General features: G+C 40.0%; 1 protein-coding gene across 8 annotated transcripts in view; it reads right to left on the bottom strand.

The window, feature by feature from the left end:
• ADAM22 (ADAM metallopeptidase domain 22) overlaps nt 1–19,954 on the bottom strand; it is a 390,621-nt gene that overhangs the window by 12,080 nt on the left and 358,587 nt on the right. For 2 of the 8 annotated variants that reach the window (XM_040352432.1, XM_040352434.1), the window contains exons 27-29: nt 14,056–14,250; nt 9,222–9,322; nt 8,891–8,957 (exon numbers count right to left, since the gene is read on the bottom strand). In XM_040352432.1, coding sequence (XP_040208366.1) covers nt 8,891–8,957; nt 9,222–9,322; nt 14,056–14,250 — 363 coding nt within the window. Of the gene's footprint in view, nt 1–1,302; nt 1,390–8,886; nt 8,958–9,221; nt 9,323–14,055; nt 14,251–19,954 lie in introns of those variants that run through there. The other 6 variants (XM_040352431.1, XM_040352435.1, XM_040352436.1 and 3 more) reach the window with 6 other exon arrangements.

Below are 19,954 nucleotides of genomic sequence, written 5' to 3'. Positions count from 1 at the left end.
TGGGGGAAAACATTTGAGGCCTCCCTGATGGTATGGCATGATGGAGAAATGCCTGCATTGAGGACAATATGTTGGTGAACGACTTGACCGCGGTACAATAATGAGTGTCTGCAGGCAACTGTGAAGCATGGTGGAGGTTCCTGGCAAGTTTATGGCTGCATTTCTGCAAATTGAGTTGAAGATTTGGTCAGGATTAATGGAGTCTTCAACATTGAGAAATACAGGCAGATACTTATCCATCATGCCATACCATCAGGGAGGTGTGTTATTGGCCCCAAATGTATTCTGCAGCAGGACAACGACCCCAAACAAACAGCCAATGTCATTAGGAAATATCTTTAGCATAAAAAAGAACAAGGAGTCCTGAAAGTGATGGTTTGGCCCAGAGCCCTGATACAACATCATGGAGTCTGTCTGGGCTAAAATGAAGAGACAGAAGGATTTGAGGCAGCATACATCCACAGAAGATATGTGGTGAGTTCTCCAAGATATTTGGAACAACCTACCTGCCAAGTTCCTCCAAAAACTGTGTGCAAGTCTACCTAGAAGAATTGATGCGGTTTTAAAGGCAAAAGGTGGTCACACCAAATATTGGTTTGATTTGTATTTCTCTTCTGTTCATTTACTTTCCATTTTGTTAATTCATAAAAAATAAACTATTAACACTTCTATTTCTGAAAGCATTGTTCATTTATAGCATTTTTTCACAACTGCCTAAAACTTTAGCACAGTAGTGTACTGTATGTCATATGTGAAAAAATATCTATTGATCTTGCCACAAATACAGAGTTCATAACTTCCTGTCCACTCTTTTTGTGGTGCACTGAAATATCCAGCAGTGTTATCTACCCTTCATGGTTCTCCTCTGTCACATCAGACCTAATTCAGAAGTGAGCACTCTGAGGTGACATCTTTGCTCTTCCATAGAGACTGTCCAGTGAGTGAGAGTTGTCACCCTAAGATAGTGTTAATGGCAGGATTACTAAGTGAAAATAAAGGCAAAAATCCTGAAAAAAAAGAAAACGACTACAGCCACCACAACTAAGGACTGGTAAGCTGCAATATATTCGATTATATAAGTTTATATATTTTTTTGTTCTTGGGTTTAGAAACATTTTTGGGGATTGTTTTCTCCTTTAAGATAAAGTTGACACTCTCACACTAACAGATATATACATTAACAGAGAACTTAGGATATATACACATAGACTATTTGTATATATCCACCTTGTCATGTATATATCTCAAGCTCCACCATAACACTTTATGGCGACATGTCTCAAGCGTCACATTACATAATACCTAATGTATGGTCCATCTGTGTTTTTATTCACATCTTCTACCCATATAGCTACATAATGTTTCCTTTTGTAGGAGGGGTTAAAATACCTGCAGAAAGCGACAGGAGGGACAGAAGAACAGAGAAAGCAGGGTATACAGTCTAATAATACAACACAGGCTTGGATCAGAAAGAAAGGGAAATGAAAATGATTATAAAGAGAGAATGAACACAATAAAATTAAAACAAGCAAGCAAAGCAGCATTCAGGATAGAAAAGTGCTAGGGTAATATACGGTGGATAAATATTAGGAAACGTGGTACAAGTGCTTGAAAGGGCTCTGCGGCAGCTGCATTTATATTTAGTTGCCAACCAAGTTGTCTCTGGAAAGAAGTAGTATACTTTTGATGCAACTATGAAATGAATCTCCTATTTTCCTATAAAGTAAATCTAAAGTCAAAGATTTTTATTTTTGTTTTTAGACAGAGTAGATAATGGTTAACACCCCTGTCAACATCTTGAAAGACACATTCAGGAACCAACAAATTCCACCCATAAGGGACTTTAAAGGCTCCATACTAGAGGCAGCATTAGCACAATTAAGAAATGTAAAAATTTATATTTTATTATTTAAAATATGTTAAAGCAGAGGTTCCGCGGTTCCTCTTTTTTTTCTATTCGGGTGCATTTAATGGGGTTACAGATACAAAGTTATCACTCACTTGTTAGCCGATTAGAGTGATCTCCCATCTTTTTTTGTTTAAAAGAATGACTTATATAAAACGATCTTGGTCTGTTTCATCTTGCTTGTGGGCATTGTGAAGCCCACAAGCACAGACTTCCGGGAATCGGTGATGCTAGTCTCCCAGCATGCACTGCAGTATCTCGCGCATGCGCTGTGTTGACGGTGAGCAGCGCCGTCAACACTTCCAGGTTACCGATACAACGGGTGTCGTAATTCTAGGTACACGCTCCATTGTGAGTGGCAATTTCTATCTGTGTGCCCTTATTTAAAATGGCAGAATTGGATCCGCCCTCGTCACGTGACCCGCTTGATGAGTCACGAGACGAGTGAAATAGCGTGAAATAGCGTGAGATTATGAAACTATGTGTTACAGAGCGTCTTCTGGGAATCATTACACTGAACTCCCAGGGGACATTGCGGACACATCCCAGCACACACTGGAGTGCCGGGGAAAGGGAGAGATACGCCCACTCCCGCGGGAGGAATACCCGGAAGTAACAAATAATACAACTAAATCATGGTAATTACAACCAAACGAAAAAAAAACAACAGCCATATTTATAAGTATCTGCTCCATAGATCCTGTTAACATAATGTGTTCATTATGGGTGAACCGCCGCTTTAATAAAATAACTAGTTGTAATGGTATGCTTCCACAATTTTCGAATTTCGAATTAATCATTAAGCATGCAATAGAAACGATATTACATACTGAAATGTGATATTGTCGCAATTGGTCCCTGAAGAAGCAGCGGGTCAAGCTGCAAAATGTGTCGGACTTGGAATTTGAAGAATGTGCAAAAACAAAAACCCCACTATATGGACTATGTATAAGTCTTTTTAGCACAGAATGTTGAATTTTTTTTTTTAATGATGTTTGCGAAAATTGCGGAAGAATACCAATACAACTAGTTATTTTATTACCAGATTGTAGTTAATAAAGTTTATTTTTATACTTCTCAAGTGTGTTAATACTGTCTCTAGTATTAAGCCTTTAAATTCCCTTATTGCTGGAATCGGTTGGTTCCTGAATGTGTCTTGAATAGTTGTTCTGGGATGTGGCACTGTACGATTTTCCTGAAGATTTAGTTGGCTATTCCTTTCTTGAAACATCTTGAAAGATTTTTCTTTACTTTCTGTCTCTGACATACAACAGGAAGTGAGATAAAATATATCTAAAATAACATAAACCCCCTCTAAGGCCCTGTACACACGATCAGTCCAAACCGATGAAAACGGACTGAAGTTCAGTTTTATCGGTCCAAACCGACCGTGTGTACGGCCCATCAGTCTTTTGTCCTTCAGTCCAAAGTTTTAGAACTTGCTTTAAAATCGGACTGATGGACCGCTGACCGATAGGCCCAAACCGATAGTTAGTACACAAAAACATTGGTTCAAAACTCGCGCATGCTCAGAATCAAGTCGACGCATGCTTGGAAGCATTGAACTTCGTTTTTTTCAGCACGTCGTTGTGTTTTACGTCACCGCGTTCTGACACAAACAGTTTTTTAACTGATGGTGTGTACGCACATCAGACCATCAGTCTGTGAACCGATGAAACTGAACTTCAGTCCGTTTTCATCAGTTTGGACTGATCGTGTGTACAAGGCCTTAGACATCTGTCAGTAGAACAAGTTAACCCAACTGAAGATTTCCCTCTACTGGTCTAGCGAAAACACAACATTTTGGATTTTTCCTCACAGTGACAGAATGTCAGTGGTCACCAGGACAAACAGAGAAGTTGAATACCACCAATGGGGACATAGACCACAGTAAAAATGCGGCAGGGGCTTTAACCCTTTCCTGCTCTATCTATAACTAAAGCATATTGGCTAATATCCTACCCTCCACTCATCAATCTGCAGTCTTAACCCTTGCTCCATTGCACTACATGAGTAGAGGGTCTGGGTATGCAAGGGTATGTGACCTCCCCCACCTGACAGTATTCAAGCCTGAGCTGTCAATTACCAGGCCTCTGTCACATGGGAAGGGGTAGTAATGGAATCCACTCGGTTACATTATGACTCCATCTGCCATCTTACCCAGGGTATACTCCTGCAGCAGGAAGGTGGTGAGAGATAATGGATTGGTGAGTATACCTTGCTGGAGGGGGAGGGGGTGGCCATCTATTAGTAGACATAGTACAGGGGGAGCCCCACTGCAAGGATAGAGCTTCATATTCCCGAGTTCAGTTTTAAACCTCCTTTTTCAAACAACAAACTAAAGGAAACTGAAGAGAGGAGTTTTGGATATTGGGTGATTCAATTATTTGTACGTGTTTACAGGGAGAAATCAGCTAGAAGCAATAGTAGCCTACATCTGATTTAAGTTAGAATATAATACCTTAAACTTTTTACCTATTCAGGTGATAGATCCTAGAAAATACAAACACATGCTTCTAACTTCAGCTTGTTCAATTAAGCTTTGACAATAAATCCTGGAAGCTGATTGGCTTCTATGCACAGCTGCATCAGATTTTTCACTCCAGTTTTAGTAAATCGACCCCCATATATTGGTTGGTCACAAAGACGACCAATACTGTACTTAAAAGAAATTAAAGGGGTTCTCAGTTTTTTTTTGTAAAAAAAATAACAAAAGTTATAAAAACATGAAATTGGACTAGGTAGGGTTATTATACTTGTTATGCAGTCAGGCTATATAATAAGTAAAAAAAATTGAATTTTTGTTATTAAGTGTGTGTGATTAGAACTGTCAAGGTTACTCTGTGTTGGCAGCACACTGAAGAGCCGGACCAAGAGAATAACGCCTCAACATGACCTCAACCTCAACCCTACTGAAAAACTAAAAACTTTGTGACTGAAGTGCCATTAGTAAGCCAGGTCCTCTTGCCCCACATCAGTATCTGACCTCAAAAAATAATTTTGGGCTGAATGGGTGCAAATTTCCACAGACACAATCCAACATTTTGTGGAAAGGTTTCCCAAAAAGTGGAGGCTGTTATAGCCACAAAGGAAGGTAGAAATTCCATTTTAATGCCCATTGTTTTTAAAAATGGGACGTTCAACAAGCTCAAATAGACATGGTTTTCAGGGGTCTAGACATTTTTGGCCATTTAGTGAAATAAAAACATAGTTGTATGTATTGGGTGTAGATATTATAACTTGGTAATTTCACTGTAATTTTTCAGGTTTAAAGTGCAACAGATTACCTCAACCCTCCTCCTTAACCCCTGTAATACACACAGCAGTAAATGTACCCCCACTATGGTGAATACTTAGCCTCCTACAATGGCTGTGTTCACCTGTGCCAACTGCATATAGTAAAAATCTAATTTCGGGCTGCCAACATCTGCTTATTAATGCCTCAGAGACTCTAATGGGCCATACCACACTGATAAGGCAGTTGATTTTCTTATTTTTTTTAAAGGTGAATATGTACTTTATTGGCTAAAATGGTACAGGTTTCACCCTCGTATGTTAAGCCATCCATTTTTTGAGAAGTTGCTTTGTCTCCTTAGGCCTGGTTCACACTGGTACGATTTGAGATGTCAAATCGCATCTCAAATCGGCGGCAATTGCCGGCAATGGCACCGTCCTAATCGGTGCGACGCCGCATCTGCGGCGCTGCACCGATTTCAAAAAGTAGTTCCTGTACTACTTTTTGCGATTTCGGGCCGCGATTTACATTGACATCTGTGCAGAAACCTGCACAGATGTCTCTGAAATCGCGGCCGAAATCGGGACTCCCAGCGGGAGTAAAATCGTGCGAGTTCAGCTGAACTCGCACGGCTTCACTCCTGCAGCCCAGTGTGAACCTGGGCTTATTGTACAGATCTTTGCATTCCTCACTACACTGCACTTTACATACCAAGTTACTTTGCATGTGTTTGGATTCCATGCTGTTTGCATTAAGGTGATTGAGTTACCCAAGTGGACATAAAAATGTCCTTAACAATACAGAACAAGTCCAGTTGTCAGAATGTAGCAGACTTGTTTCTGAGCAATCCCCTAAAAGATACCAACCATCACCTTGAGACTACTGTAGCCTAAAATGGCACCTAACATAGAATAGGCAGCACAACAAAACATAAACTTCAAATAGTGCATGCTCTGTACAGGTGTAGGGACTTTTACATAGATATGAAATTATTTTTTTCTTAATTTTTCTTAATTTTTTTTTTAACCACAAGGTTTCCTGTTTCTATTAATAAATTAACCAATTGCAGATTTCACTATTTGTAACTGTTTTCATATGCTACTGAAACTTAACAAAAATACGAGAACCCAAATAATTCAGTTTAGTACACCACTAAACATCTGAGCACATCATTCTTATATCATATCCTATTATTCCAATCAAGTTTCTACCTTCTTCTGTTATGTTTTAGTGCTGTTTTTTCAAGTGTGCCATCTTTATATTTGTTTGACAGTCTTACACTAATGCCGCGTACACACGATCGGAAACTCCGACAAGAAAAGTCCGATGTGAGCTTTTGGTCGGAAATTCCGACCGGGTATCGGCATTTCTGCCAAGAAAAATTTGAGAGCTGGTACTCAAATTTTCCGACGGGGAAAGTTCTTGTCGGAAATTCCAATTGTCTGTATGCAATTCCGACGGCGAAAAATCCTACGCATGCTCGAAATCAAGTCGACGAATGCTCGGAAGCATTAAACTTAATTTTTCTCGGTTTGTCGTAGTGTTGTAAGTCACCGCGTTCTTGACAGTCGGAATTTGGTGTGACCGTGTGTATGCACGACAAGTTTGAGCCAAAATTCCATCGGAAAAAAATCCACAGTTTTCTTGTCGGAATTTCCGATCGTGTGTACGCGGCATAACTCACCAATTTTGTTGTACTTTACAAAGTTCTAGTTTGCAAATTATGTGGTAGTTTACCGGTGTGGTTCTCATTTATTAGTTGTAGTTTGCCCATTTTGTTATACTGTAGTTTACTGGACTTCAAATGTCCTAGTTTTGCTGTAGTTTGCTAGCTTTTTTCTAGTTTGATCGTTTTTGTGTAGTTTGCCTATTTCGCTCTAGTTCAGTAGTTATAGTATAGTTTGCAGGTTTTGTCTTAGTTTTGGTTATATTCTAGGTTGCCTATTTTTATCTAGTTCATCAGTTATATTATAGTTTTTGGCTTTGTTCTATTTTGCTAGTTATGGTGTGGTTTCCTGTTTTTGTTCTAGATCGCTAGTTATGGTATGGTTTGCCTGTTTTGTTCTGGATCGCCAGTTATATTCAAATTTTTTGGTTTTATTCTACTTTGGCAGTTATGGTGTAATATAATAGGTTTGTTCAAGTTTATTAGTAATTTTGCAGTTTGTTAGTTTTGTCATTGTTTACTAGTTACAGTATGTTGTTATCTACCAATTGTTTCCATCTTCACCAATGATATTGTAGCTTGTTAGTTTTGTTCTAGTTTTCTTGTTTGTGCAATTTGCTGATTTTGTTTGGTTTGCTTGTTTTGTTCTGGTTCGCCATTTATATTGTAGTTTGTTTTTTCCTATTCAACCATTGTGTTGAAATGTGCCAGGTTTGTCCTTGTTCATCAGTTATTTTTCAAGTTTATTTTGTTCTAGTTTGCTGATAATGTTTATTTTACTGATTTTGCTCTAGTTCACAATTTATGGTGAAGTTTGCCAGTTATGTTGTAGCTTTCCAGTTTTGTTACAAGGCATAATTTTTTTTTTTACCTTTTATCGCATCCTTTCTTAAAAGAGAAGTTTGGGAATCAAAAAAACAAACAATATATATATATATATATATATATATATACATACATACACACATATATATATGTATTTATATTTATTATAGACTCACCTAGATGGCTGTAGCACCGATTCCAGCTGCAGATGTCCCCTGCTGCCTTTAAGACCGAAAACCAAGTGATCAAACACCTCTGATTGATCAGCCCTCGGACCTCAGCCTGCAAGGAGCTGGTGACTGTCAGTCATTGGGCTCTCTGCTCTGCTCCTCCAGCACTCACTGGAGCACTGGGCTGTGTAAGGGGCAGAAGCAGCTGGCTCCTACTCTCAGAGACTTGCTGGGAGGCTGAGCCAGCTGCTGGCTACAGACCGGATCTTTTCCGATCCTGGACAGGCTCTGTGATGTCAGCCGACAGCAGGCTTTAGCCCGCTGTTGGCTGAAAACAGGTTACAGGAGTGCAGAACTTACTGCACTCCTGTGACCCACAAGAGAGGTATAGCCAAAAAAGATTAGCCATACTTTTCCTTTTACTTTTAATAAACATGTTCCAGGGTATATATATATATATATATATATATATATATATATATATATAAATATATATATATATATATATATATATGTTTTTTTGTAGTTTGCCAGACTGTAGACTGTCTAATCTCTAATGAAGCAGATCTATAAATTCGGTCAAAAAACTGGCAAAAGTTACATTAAACTTGATTATTTTAATAACAGGCCCCTTAGGTATGACGATCTATTGGCTGCTCTTTCACAAAACGTCAGGGATTGTATTTAGTTTACTGGTCCTAACCTGTCACAAAATTGCTGAGTGTCAGGGCTGACCTATGTAGAACATAACATACATAAATAAAATGACATATACCCTATCTCAGACTGAATCTTAATGAATAGAACTGGTTAGCGTGAACTGCATGCGCTGAAGTAGATGACAGATGGAACATATTGTGACCATTTGTCTTAAGCTGTGTGTGCATAAAGCAAGCTTTAATTCAAATGACAATTAGGCATCCTGCAGCACTAGATGATGCACAGCTACAAGTTCTAGCAAGCTTGCAGGTCTTGCTGAGATTTGCAGTTCTACAACAGTTAGCAAGCCACGAATTGCCTAAATTTGAAACAAAGGCTAGCTTGCTGGGTTTTACATAGCATGATCTATTCGTGATGTAGGTTCTTACTCAGTGGAGTTGGAGCGGGGTCTGAAACGCTTTCCTCGAAGCTTTTTCCTGCTGCTGCTTATGTTTCCTGGAAGACAAAGGGAACAAACTTGGTAGTTGACTTGCCATATACAGATACAAATATAATTATTCTATTTACTCATATACTGGCTAGTATAATTATGAGACCATGAGATTCATAGGCCAAGTAGGTGGTTTTCTTTCTTGACCAATTAATGGCTCAGTTTTGATCAGTTTAAGACTTTTTTCCATCCCCCTCTTAAAAAAACAAAAACAAAAACAAAAACTTTAAAATTAGATTTGTATACCAATTTGAAGGCTCAGAACTTACCTTGCCAGGAATTGCTCCTCGGTCGTCCATTTTCACAGACATCAGAGACATGTTTGGTGTCAGGTATCCTCTCGCTCCATGAGTGAGACATACCATTCGATCTGAAAACAGAACAGATACCACTGAATCCTACCACATGTGGTGATCACAGTCATGCCCATGATTAATACACTAAACAATCATCACAAAAACACATGGTAACAAGAACATATTAAAAAATAAACTAGACAAGATTATATAGACATCTGTTATCTATTAACTAACATCTGTTTCTTACTGACCAAGCAACTGCTATGTAAACAGGAACATATGTTATTCTGTGTCCTTTTATATTATTACCAAAATATGGCCAATTAATTCACAAGCAATCAACGACATCATTCTCAGTGATGTCAGCCTAGGTCATCTCCCCTATCACGTCATAAAATTAAGCTAAAACTCATTTATGGGTAGATGTGGATCAACTGAGTCACTAAGGGTTCACTGACACTGGGCATGGTTGAACTAAACCATGCCCCTTCCCATTCTTTCACTGGTCTGCACTCACACTGGGCCATAAGCAAGAGTTCCCTGGCACACTTACATCATCACCTCTGCCAACCAGGCCACAGTGATCCCTACTTTTTTGCTTCGACATCTATGGAGAGTTCTGTGCTCAGGCACTGTTTGCACTCATACCAAAGTGAACTCTACGGGTCACCGCATTGGTCCACATCGTTTTTGTAGTGCGAGTTCTCTGAATATTGCCCAAGAATTGTTAAGTGTATCCTGCCCAGAACCACAGAAGCGGGGAACACTGTGGTCTGGCTGGTAGAAGAGATGATGTAAGTGTGCCTAGGAATACCTTCTTATCGCCCAGTTTGAGTGCAGTGGGGTAATGTGGAGGGGAAAAATGGAACTTGGGCATAGTTCAGTTCAAACATGCCCAGTGTGAATGCACCCTATATTTTTAGGGACTATTTTTTTTAGATCTATGTTCCAAAATTCCCAGTTCTAACAACTTGCTGATTCCAATATGAGGTTCTTCTCTCCTTATTAGGTGTTAATTTATTAGCCGTTAAAGGAATGCAAAAGAAGTTGTATATATTTGTGTGTACATGTAGTGGGAAGGGTAGGAAGGACACAATTGGGAAAGTCCTGAGGGGGAATCTCAATATTTGAGTCTTTGAGATGTCTTAAAAGAAAGACAGCTCACAAAAAAAATGTCAGTTTTGGGTGGGTTAAAGTGACATCTTTACCTTCAGTAAACTGGCTTAATGCAAATATTAGTAGTTGCCTGAACAGAATGCAGATGCCCACTGATGCCTGCATGTACCACTGTCCAACGTCTTCAGCCCCCTGGGAGCCCCTTAAGGAAGTTTTAATATGCAAATCTGATTTTTTTGTTGAGGAAGTAGAGAAAGTGTGGCCCCTTATTAATCCCTTTCTGCAAATCACTATTTGCTGTTCAATGTGATGGGCAGCCTTATTGTCCAATAAGGTGTTATAGAAGGAGTGTAGGACATTCTCAACTTTCTCAGGAAAGGTGGTGATTTGCATATTGAATCACTCTTGGAAAAGGGGGTCCCAGAATGCTAAAGGTCCAAAGGTGAAGGCAGGATCCTGAGAAACGGAGGTACTGTATTAAGGCAGCAGCTTCATACATACTAAAGTTTAGCTTTGAAGCAGAGATCCACCCAAAATGTCCTATGTTGGGAAAGTATCATATTTTTAGGTATATTCTTTTCCGTGTTTCAGGGTGCATTTAAACTTGGCTTTCCTGAACACACCACAAGACACACAGAAAACAAGCATTTTGCCTTGTGTCTCGGAAACACGTGGAAAGACAGGCCACAAACACGTATCGCGCTTGTGGTGCCATTATTTGTTAATAGAACCTCAAACGCAATTACAAACATGCTACAAGCGAACCAGAACCTCAGCTGAAAAATGCGCGATTCTTCTGAATTCATCTGAAAGTGTTCCGGAGCTGCTGTGGCTCATTTGATGCTCATAGGGCAGCATAAGTCATAAAGATTTCCCCCACTCCAGATCTTGCTGTAACAATGGGGTTTGTATTTTAACTGTAATATTTAGTGGTTTGCCCAGAGTCCAGCTTTAATGAGTTTACTTTTCCTTATTCATCTGTACTTTTTTTTATTAAATTCACTCTGTCACTAGTTCCATGTTAAACTCTTGTTCTATATCATGATTGCTTGCACAGTGTGCATATAGTGGATACACCTGTATGCTGACCTACAGTACTTAAAAAGTCCACTTTTGTAAAATGCTGCACTTGTTCATTTACAAAGAATCTACCTTGATGATTTATTGAAGGATAACAAGCTTTGATTTTCTAAGTGTACACATTGCACAGAGACAAAGCACAGTTACAAGTGCATCCTTCATAACCTCAAAGACACAATACATTCTCATATTCTATAGAATGACTCTCCTTCTGGTCTGGACTAAAGATTTTATGGTGAAGCCTTATTAGTTCAATAAACAGTAATTGATAGCTTAGAGAATCTAAAAGCATGCTTGTCTGATGTGGAACATAATTGTGCCCAGCTAATGGGGAGATTCACCCTGTCTGTTTGTCCTAATGATCATTGTTACAGGACTAAAAATGAGGGAAAATAAAAATATTTTAATTGTCACTGGAACAAGAATACAGGAAAAATAATCCAAAGGGGACTCTCGTCGAAGTGACAACTGTCTAAGGCTAGGTTCACACTATTGCGAATTGAATGCTGGTTTTCCCCGCATCCAATTCACATAGCAGGAGATTGTATGGAGCCGGTTCACACATCTCCGGAGTGACTCCGGTGCAAATTACACAGAAGTCCCGTGCGTCTTTTGGTCCATTTCAGGTCCAAATTTAGCCAAAAATTCAGGCTGAAATCGGACCTGAACCAGTGAATGGAGATACACTGGACCCCTGCTGTAAGCCGCTCTATTGTGAACCCAGCCTAAGAGGAGATTTCCCTCACTTTGGAATGATTTCCTCTCACTTCCTGCTGTGTCCACTGGACAGGAAGTGAACAGAGATCTTTCCAATGGGACAGACAGTAAAAATAAAATAAAAAACTGGGGGTTTAACCAATTTCTTTCCCTATGGAAAAAAATATGATTTTAGATTTACTTTAATGGTCTGAATTAACATATTACTGTTCTAGATCTCAGGTACTACACTGAAACGTTTTGTCTAAATCACTATTTTCTCATGCAACAGCCACTATAAACGCTATCATAGTCATTGCATATTATGACATCAATTGTCTCTTTGACTATAAAGTAGCAGGTTGATAATTAATAGCAGAAGCTTCATAACCGGCTCAGAGAATCAACAGTGTGTCTTGTGTGCCCAAGACTGCTAATAAAATACAATTTACAACATATTTTAAACGGCAAATGATCCAATGGACGACTTCATGTTTTGAAAAATGAATAGGTACTTTAAATGACCACTTAAAACTTTCTTGCATGAAACAAAAAAAAAAGAACTTTCTTTAAACACTGTTACATATACACAGCAATGGCACACCTTTGGCCAGCTAGTTTAATGCTTCAGATAATATATTGCATCAATCCAGGAGAAGCCAGAGACACGTCACAAGCTTCTAGTGATTGTGACGAATTATCAGTTTAAAAGTTAGCTGCCAACACTGTGTGCATGCAACACAAGCTTACCCAGTCATTTTGTAGCCACCATAACACTAAAGGAACAAGGTACTCGAAGTGGACGCTGTGCTCAGTTCTTCCAATGATGTATATTTCAGTGTAGTTTAAAAATGTGGAGGAAACATTTTTCCATTGATGCACCTAGCATTATGTGTAAGACCAAAGCTTTTCTATTTGGTAAGCCTTTATGCCAGTGCTAGCATAGTAGGCTGCATACGCTGGGCATAACAGGACAAAATAGGCTTTTTTGTTGTTCTGTGGATTGCCTTGGGTTTAGTACAGACACACAATGGAGGTCTTCAGTTGCCTTGCACAAGTCTAGACATCCGGTCCAAACCATAACTGCTATTAATGTATTTATTGCAGTATACAGTAACTATCCTCTAAGTTGGAAGCTCATATAGTCTAGAGAAGTGTTCTTCAAACTGGATGTGGCCCTGTGCTTGCATTTATCTGGCCCTTGGAGTACAACATTTCCAACTGATACATGCCACTATTCCTCATACTAACAACCAACAATGGGGTACTCTTCCTCCCACTGACACCAACAATGGGGCACTCTTCCTCCCACTGACACCAACAATGGGGCACTCTTCCTCCCACTGGGCACTATTTCTCTCACTGGGCACTATTTCTCCCACAGAAATTAACATGGGGCACTATTCTTCCCAATGATGGGGCATTTAATTCTATTGCTGCTGGGACATTTTCTATTCCTACTAGCAACAGCCCACCCCCCTAAAGTCTGAAGGAGAGTAAACTGCCAAATTAAACAACCTCCTGCACTCAATAGCGATGTCCCAGTACTAATGGACCTTTGCTCTTCCGCAGTTCAAGCATATGTTACAGCCACTGTTACAGCCAATCACAATGGTCATGTGATCAGGAAGTCTGTCCAGCCCCTGTCCCAGTGTATAGAACACATTTGGTTTAGCTCTACCATAATAGTATAGGATTTGTATAGAACAAAATACACTAAAACTTCATAACTGGAAAAAGTGTTAAAGCATAGCCCCCCACCTGACATTTTCATGTACTGTTGGCTACAAAGCAACAAGGGAGCTTTTAATGCATAAAAGATACCCTAGCCACTGCCACTTTCTAGTCAAAGATTTAGGGAAAGCCCCTTATTCAATATTCTACAAAGTAGGAAATAAAAAAGTGATCAAACCTTCGGCAAAACAATGAAATGTTCTGACTAATGGAATAATGTGGGATGGAACAGGCAGATATCTGAAAATGCGACAGAATAGCAGACCTCTTCTTAGAACTAGATGCTGAGTTGGAGCTGACTCCAGGAGGCAAGTCGCTATAAAAAGAGTCGACATCTCCAGCCTTTTTTACATAATCTCCCTGGGGTATTTGTCTAAAGCACAATAGATATCGTAAAGTCAGAAAACAAGACAAACACACACAGAAAACGACACAGACATAAAGGCAATATTAGTTCAGAAGGAAAAGACAGAGAGGGAAGATGGGACATGTAGCGTTCACTTTGTAGAACACAGGTTGACAATATGTGGATTCCCACCAGCATTCTGTATAAACATCTTAGTCAATGTTTCAGTTGTAACGAATAGGGGGACATTAATAAAGCCCAGGAAAAAACATTTAAGAGACCTTGTTGCCAGACCATTCATTTCAACAAAAATCTTCCTATAATATTACACGTGCATTTATTGTATTATATTCATGTTATTTACCTGTAAAAGGCTCTCATGTAAAGATATCCAAAAGCTGTCAGACTGCTGCTGGGTGCCGCCATCTTGGTTGTAATGTCAGCAGCCCCAGTGGACACTCAATAGTATTCCCCTTGACTACTAAATAAAGGTTATTTAAGGAGGTACGGGGAGGGGCAGAGGAGCTTGGCCAGCACAGAGAGTAATTAGATACTCACAGAAGAGGAAAGAGCTATGATGTGAAAGGTTTCCTTGACTTCCACATAAAAGGTTATGGAGGGAAGTGGGGTGGGGGCAGAGGATCTGGGTCAGAACATAGAGTAATTAAACATTCACAAAAGAGGAGAGGGCTAAAATATCATAGGAAGGAGGGGGCTCTCTTCAGTTGCCAGCCACTTGACCAATGCCAAGACACTGATCACATGGTCTCTGTTGACAAAAAGGTTCCATGCTTAGGCTTTCATTGGTAAACTAACCCTGGAGGGGGGGGGGATGTAAGCAACATTTGTTGGCTTTATATAGACTACCAGCAAATGTTGCACAGAGTGAACGCAAACAAAGAAATCTTCAGGGTTTGTACAGGTGAATGTGTGTCAATTGTATAGGTAATGTAGACTGAGACTAACAAGCGGTGGGTGTCCCTGTAGGTAGTCCTTGGCATATTCTTTAATTTCACCCAATTTAGAGGGGGGGGGATGTTAAATGTAATTATGGTATTAGTATTTCTGTTTAAGACCCCATTGGTGAATCTTGGGCAAATCATACGTTTGTAAACTTTAAGGTAGAAGTCTACTTAAACACTTTTTACCCTGCTTAAACCCCTACGGATAAAGCACTATGCCGATTCCTTATTGCAGATATAACTGAGTATATTGTGACTTAAAAATCACTAGATTTTTACGGAATGCTGTTCTTTAGTTTATGAAGGAAATTTTCTTTTATAGTAATTAAACTGTACTTGTTTGGATTAATTATCACTATGATCAGTGATGGCTTTCACTACTGCCTCGGCTACCTTCACCAATTTACACTACGTACCAGTGACAACACTTTTCTGCTTTTCCTGGGCATTACATATGTCCCTTATGTTACTTTACCTATTATTTAAATCTGAAATTGTGGTTAATTAAAGCAGACCTATTGATAATATATGACTATGTCGGGGTTTTAATCCAGATTATCAATCCATCAATGAAAGGACAAAGGGAAATGTTAAAAATGTACCCATTGTAGAGAAATTGCCAAATAGTTTTTCCCCGGCAATTGGTATCTTTCAGTGGTGGTTCTGTTCACTACTTGGCTCTACTCTATACGTCATCAGAAATCACTTGACTAGTGTCTCAACACCTATCATATGTCCCAAAAGACAGAGAAGCACCAAGTTCTTCACACAAGGTACGTTTTGAAAGATCAGTAATTTTTTGAACCGAGATCCAGAACTGGTAGAAATGTGGATAATGGACTAGAAGTTAATACTTCCAGCGTTCCAACCATTTTGTATATATTACCTTTTTGGTACCACATGGACCATACCCCAGAATACTTATTGGCAAATGGGTTTGTGTGTAGAATTTATACTGATGCTTAGGATGGGTAGATCTCTAGATGGGACCAGATTCCCGCAAGGTATACTAGCACATTATGACAGACTTACCTGAAAACAAAGCCCTTCAGCTGTGCACTGTCACCATTGTAGGCGCTTCCATCTTCACCTGGTCTTCCTTCGCAGGCTTCATCACATGCACACGGAAGTCACTTTTTACGGCACAGGGCTTTAAAGAAACGGCATGGGTATGCTGTTCCTTCAGAGCGAATGCATCGGGGATGTCACTGGCTGCTTCTAAAGGGCTGCCTCTAAAGTAAATATTTCCCAAACAAGTGGCCCCAACCTTTTTGGCACCAGGAAGCGGTTTTATGGCAGCCATTTTGTTAAGGTACTAGTGTAGGGGGAGGGGTGGGGTAGTGGTGTTTGGATGGGTCGGGGGATGGGAGTTCACAGAGTCTGTCCTCAGCCCCTCTTCACACTACAACCCCCTTTACAGAGCAGTTCCCCCTTTATATCCGTGTCCTCAGTTCCCCTTCATATCACAGCCCCCTTTACATTACAGTGTCCCTTTACAGTGCAGTCCCCTTTACATTAATAAAACGGGGACTGCTCTGTAAAGGGGGCATGGTGATGTAAAGGGAACTTCTCTGTAAAGGGGGCACTGTGATGTAAATGGGACTGCTCTGTAAAAGGGGCACTGTAATATAAAGGGGACTGCTCTGTAAAGGGGGCACTGTAATGTAAATGGAGGCTGTTATTTAAAGGAGACACTGTAATATAAAGGGGACTGCACTGTAAAAGGACACTGTAATGATTACAGTGCCCCAATCTTTAAATTACAGTGCCCCTAGCAATCATAGCCTTCTCCATCACAGTGCCCCTGCAGTCTGCCCACCCTTTCCTCTCTCCCTATTCTAATCTCTGCCTCCCCTGCTTAGGACTTCTACCTTTGGCAGGGCAGAGGCTGCGCTCAGTCCGCGTGTCCTGTCCTGGTTCCCCCTGCCCGCCCGACGATGTCATCCTATCAGCAGGTTAGGGTACAGGAGAACCTATCCATTCTGATCTGCAGCACCTCCTGCCCCTTCCCCTGCTGATAGAATGAATTATTGTGTGTAAAAAACTTTCATTACTTTGTTTCTTGTTGGATTGACAATCTTATTTAAATACAACAAAGTATACCAATTTAAGAATAAGTCTGTTTAAAAAACTCTTAATGTATTTTTTTTGATAACTGGATCAAAATTACACAAGCCTTCTAATAAACACAACTGTTGTTACACAGTTAAATGCTTTTATGGCAGGTTAAAGAGATCAGCAACACACAGAGTGCAAGTGCTAGGTACAAAATATTTCATTTTAGTTGCACAGAAGATTTTTTTTTTAACAGCAAAAGCAAATTGGAAAAAAAGTAAATTGTGTTTATGTTTCTAAAAGCATATCTTTGTTTAAGGAAAATTGTCATCAATGCACAATTCATAGAGGCTTTTGTATGACAGTTCATTCAAGTATCAAATCCAGTTACTATGTGATGCACAATCCTCAAAGTAAACAGAAAAACAGGAATTTTAACTTACCCATAAATTCCTTATATATGCAGCTACCTTCAGGTGATTGTACACTGGTACAAACTCTTGCTAGAGCTACCCACATAAACCCACCCACTCTACGAGGTGTGAGGCTCCAGTCTTTAGCAAGCAATAAGGATTGATCAAGACACTGGAGGGGGGGATTGCTGTGTACTCAAAGATAAGGAATTTACTGGTTAAAGTGGAGGTTCCATCAGAAAAACAATTTTGCTTTAAACTGTAGCTTATGACTAAAAAAAAAAAAAAAAAAAAAAAAAAAACATTTTTTTTTAACTCATCTGGAAATGCCTGTTGCTATGCGGTCCCACGAAATCTCCCTTTGAAACCACCTAGGATTCTGACATCATCTCCCTCTAATGCTCCTGGGAAATGTGTGTCATCATTTCCCAGGATGCAGTGCACTGTCCAATTATCACTCCCCATCCATGACTTCCAGGAAGTAAGTGCCTGTAGGCTTCACATTGCCCACAAGCAAAATGACAACGGTGTAGATATAGTTTTATAAACTATCTTTTTTGAAAATCTATGCAGATCGGCGGCGGATTGTAAAACAGTAAGTGACCATATTTATATTATAAAAATGCAGGATGAAAGGACATACATTTAAAAAATGCTAATTGTGGTTGGAACTCCGCTTTAAGTCCAAATTCCTGTTTTCTTAATTGTACAGTATGAGACTGGTATTCATAGACCCTGGGACATCCCAAGCAATAAAACTGAGGGGTGGGCAACAACATACTGTCAACAGGTCCACAAGAAACACAAAGGTTTAAGGAACCTGAACCAAATACTCAAATAACAGCATGAAGAATATTACGGACAAAGGTCACATTAGATGAGACCTGAACATCCACCTGGTAGAACTTGGAAAACGTGTGAACAGAGACCAGGTGATGGTCTTGCAAATCTGGGATACATGTGATTGATGCTGAAAAGCCTAGGAGGCACCAACTGTTGTGGTGACATGGACTCTGATGGGAAAGGGAGGAACTTTTTGGAAGTTAGTTCTCTAGGGTTATATAATGATTATTGCTAGTGTCAAATCACCTGAAAGTAGCAGCATATAACTCATGGTCTATAAATATCTGCCCTGAGTTCTGTACTTCTTTTGTCTTCTTTGACTGAGCCAAATCTCCTTTATTTGTGTCTCATGCTAGTCCTCCCTGACACTGCAGCTCACAGTGGTAGGTTTCAGCAGCAAAGACTGTGCTATGAATCCAGAAGGCAGTGGGCATGACTGGGTGTAGTAATTGATTGACAAGCAGCAATGCAAAGCTGCAGTGCAAGAAGACACAGCCTACGCAAGAGTGTCAACTCTGCTTTGAACTTAGGAGCCATGCAGCATCATTTCCACACTATCACAGGAAGCTGAATTAGGTGAAATTCACTGGTAGGATCAACAGGTGTTTGTTTGACATTGCAGGAGGAGTAAGAGAAAGCTGCAAGTGTAGATGCATGTATACGATGCAGCATATTATTTTTTTCAATGGGAGGCCAAATGTCACCAGTATGCCAAATTGTTCAGTAAGAGCTTTTATTAAGCACAGAAAGACATACATGTCTTTCTGTAAAAATAAATGATCTTATTGAATAGTTTGGTGCACTTACTGATGTTTGGATATGTTGACAAAGGCATCATTCAGTGGGTAGGTAGTCACTACAGCACCCAATTTTTAAGAGCCTACACACTGTATGTAGTGTACCAGGCTCCCCTTATTCTGAGTTTTTCTAGCCTGCCCAATTGATCTTGCCCAACATGTTTGGTGGTAGGTTGGATCCCCCCCCCCCCCCCCCCCATAGACAAGAGGTCAAAAACAGCGGCATTAGTAGTTGCCATTGCATGTCTATGGTCATTTTCATTTATATATTTTAGAAGGGATGAGTGAGCTACCCCGTGACTTGGCTGTGTTAGGGCTCTTTCACATGCTTAAGACCATTTTCACAGACTCTGCTTGCTCAGTAGGGATCGATCCGTTGATCCCTGCTAAGCCGGCAGATGACAGGTCCGTCTCTGCTTACTGTGGAGAGACGGACCTGTCAGATCTCCACTCTCTGCTATTGGCGATCGGATGAAAATGGTTCTGCCTGTCCGTTTTCATCCGATCCATTAGACGGATGAAAAATAGGGTTTTCATCAGTCTGAATTTAGCAGATCGGATGTCAGCGGACAAATCACTGCTGACATCTGTCACTCCATAGAACTGCATGGAGCATCCGTTCAGGTCCACCTAAAAAACTGACAGGCGGACCTAAACTTGC

This window comes from Rana temporaria, chromosome 5 (genome assembly GCF_905171775.1).
Source record: "Rana temporaria chromosome 5, aRanTem1.1, whole genome shotgun sequence".
NCBI classification, from domain to species: domain Eukaryota; kingdom Metazoa; phylum Chordata; class Amphibia; order Anura; family Ranidae; genus Rana; species Rana temporaria.
Note: the sequence above shows the minus strand (reverse complement) of the source record. Positions and strands in the feature narration are given on the sequence as shown.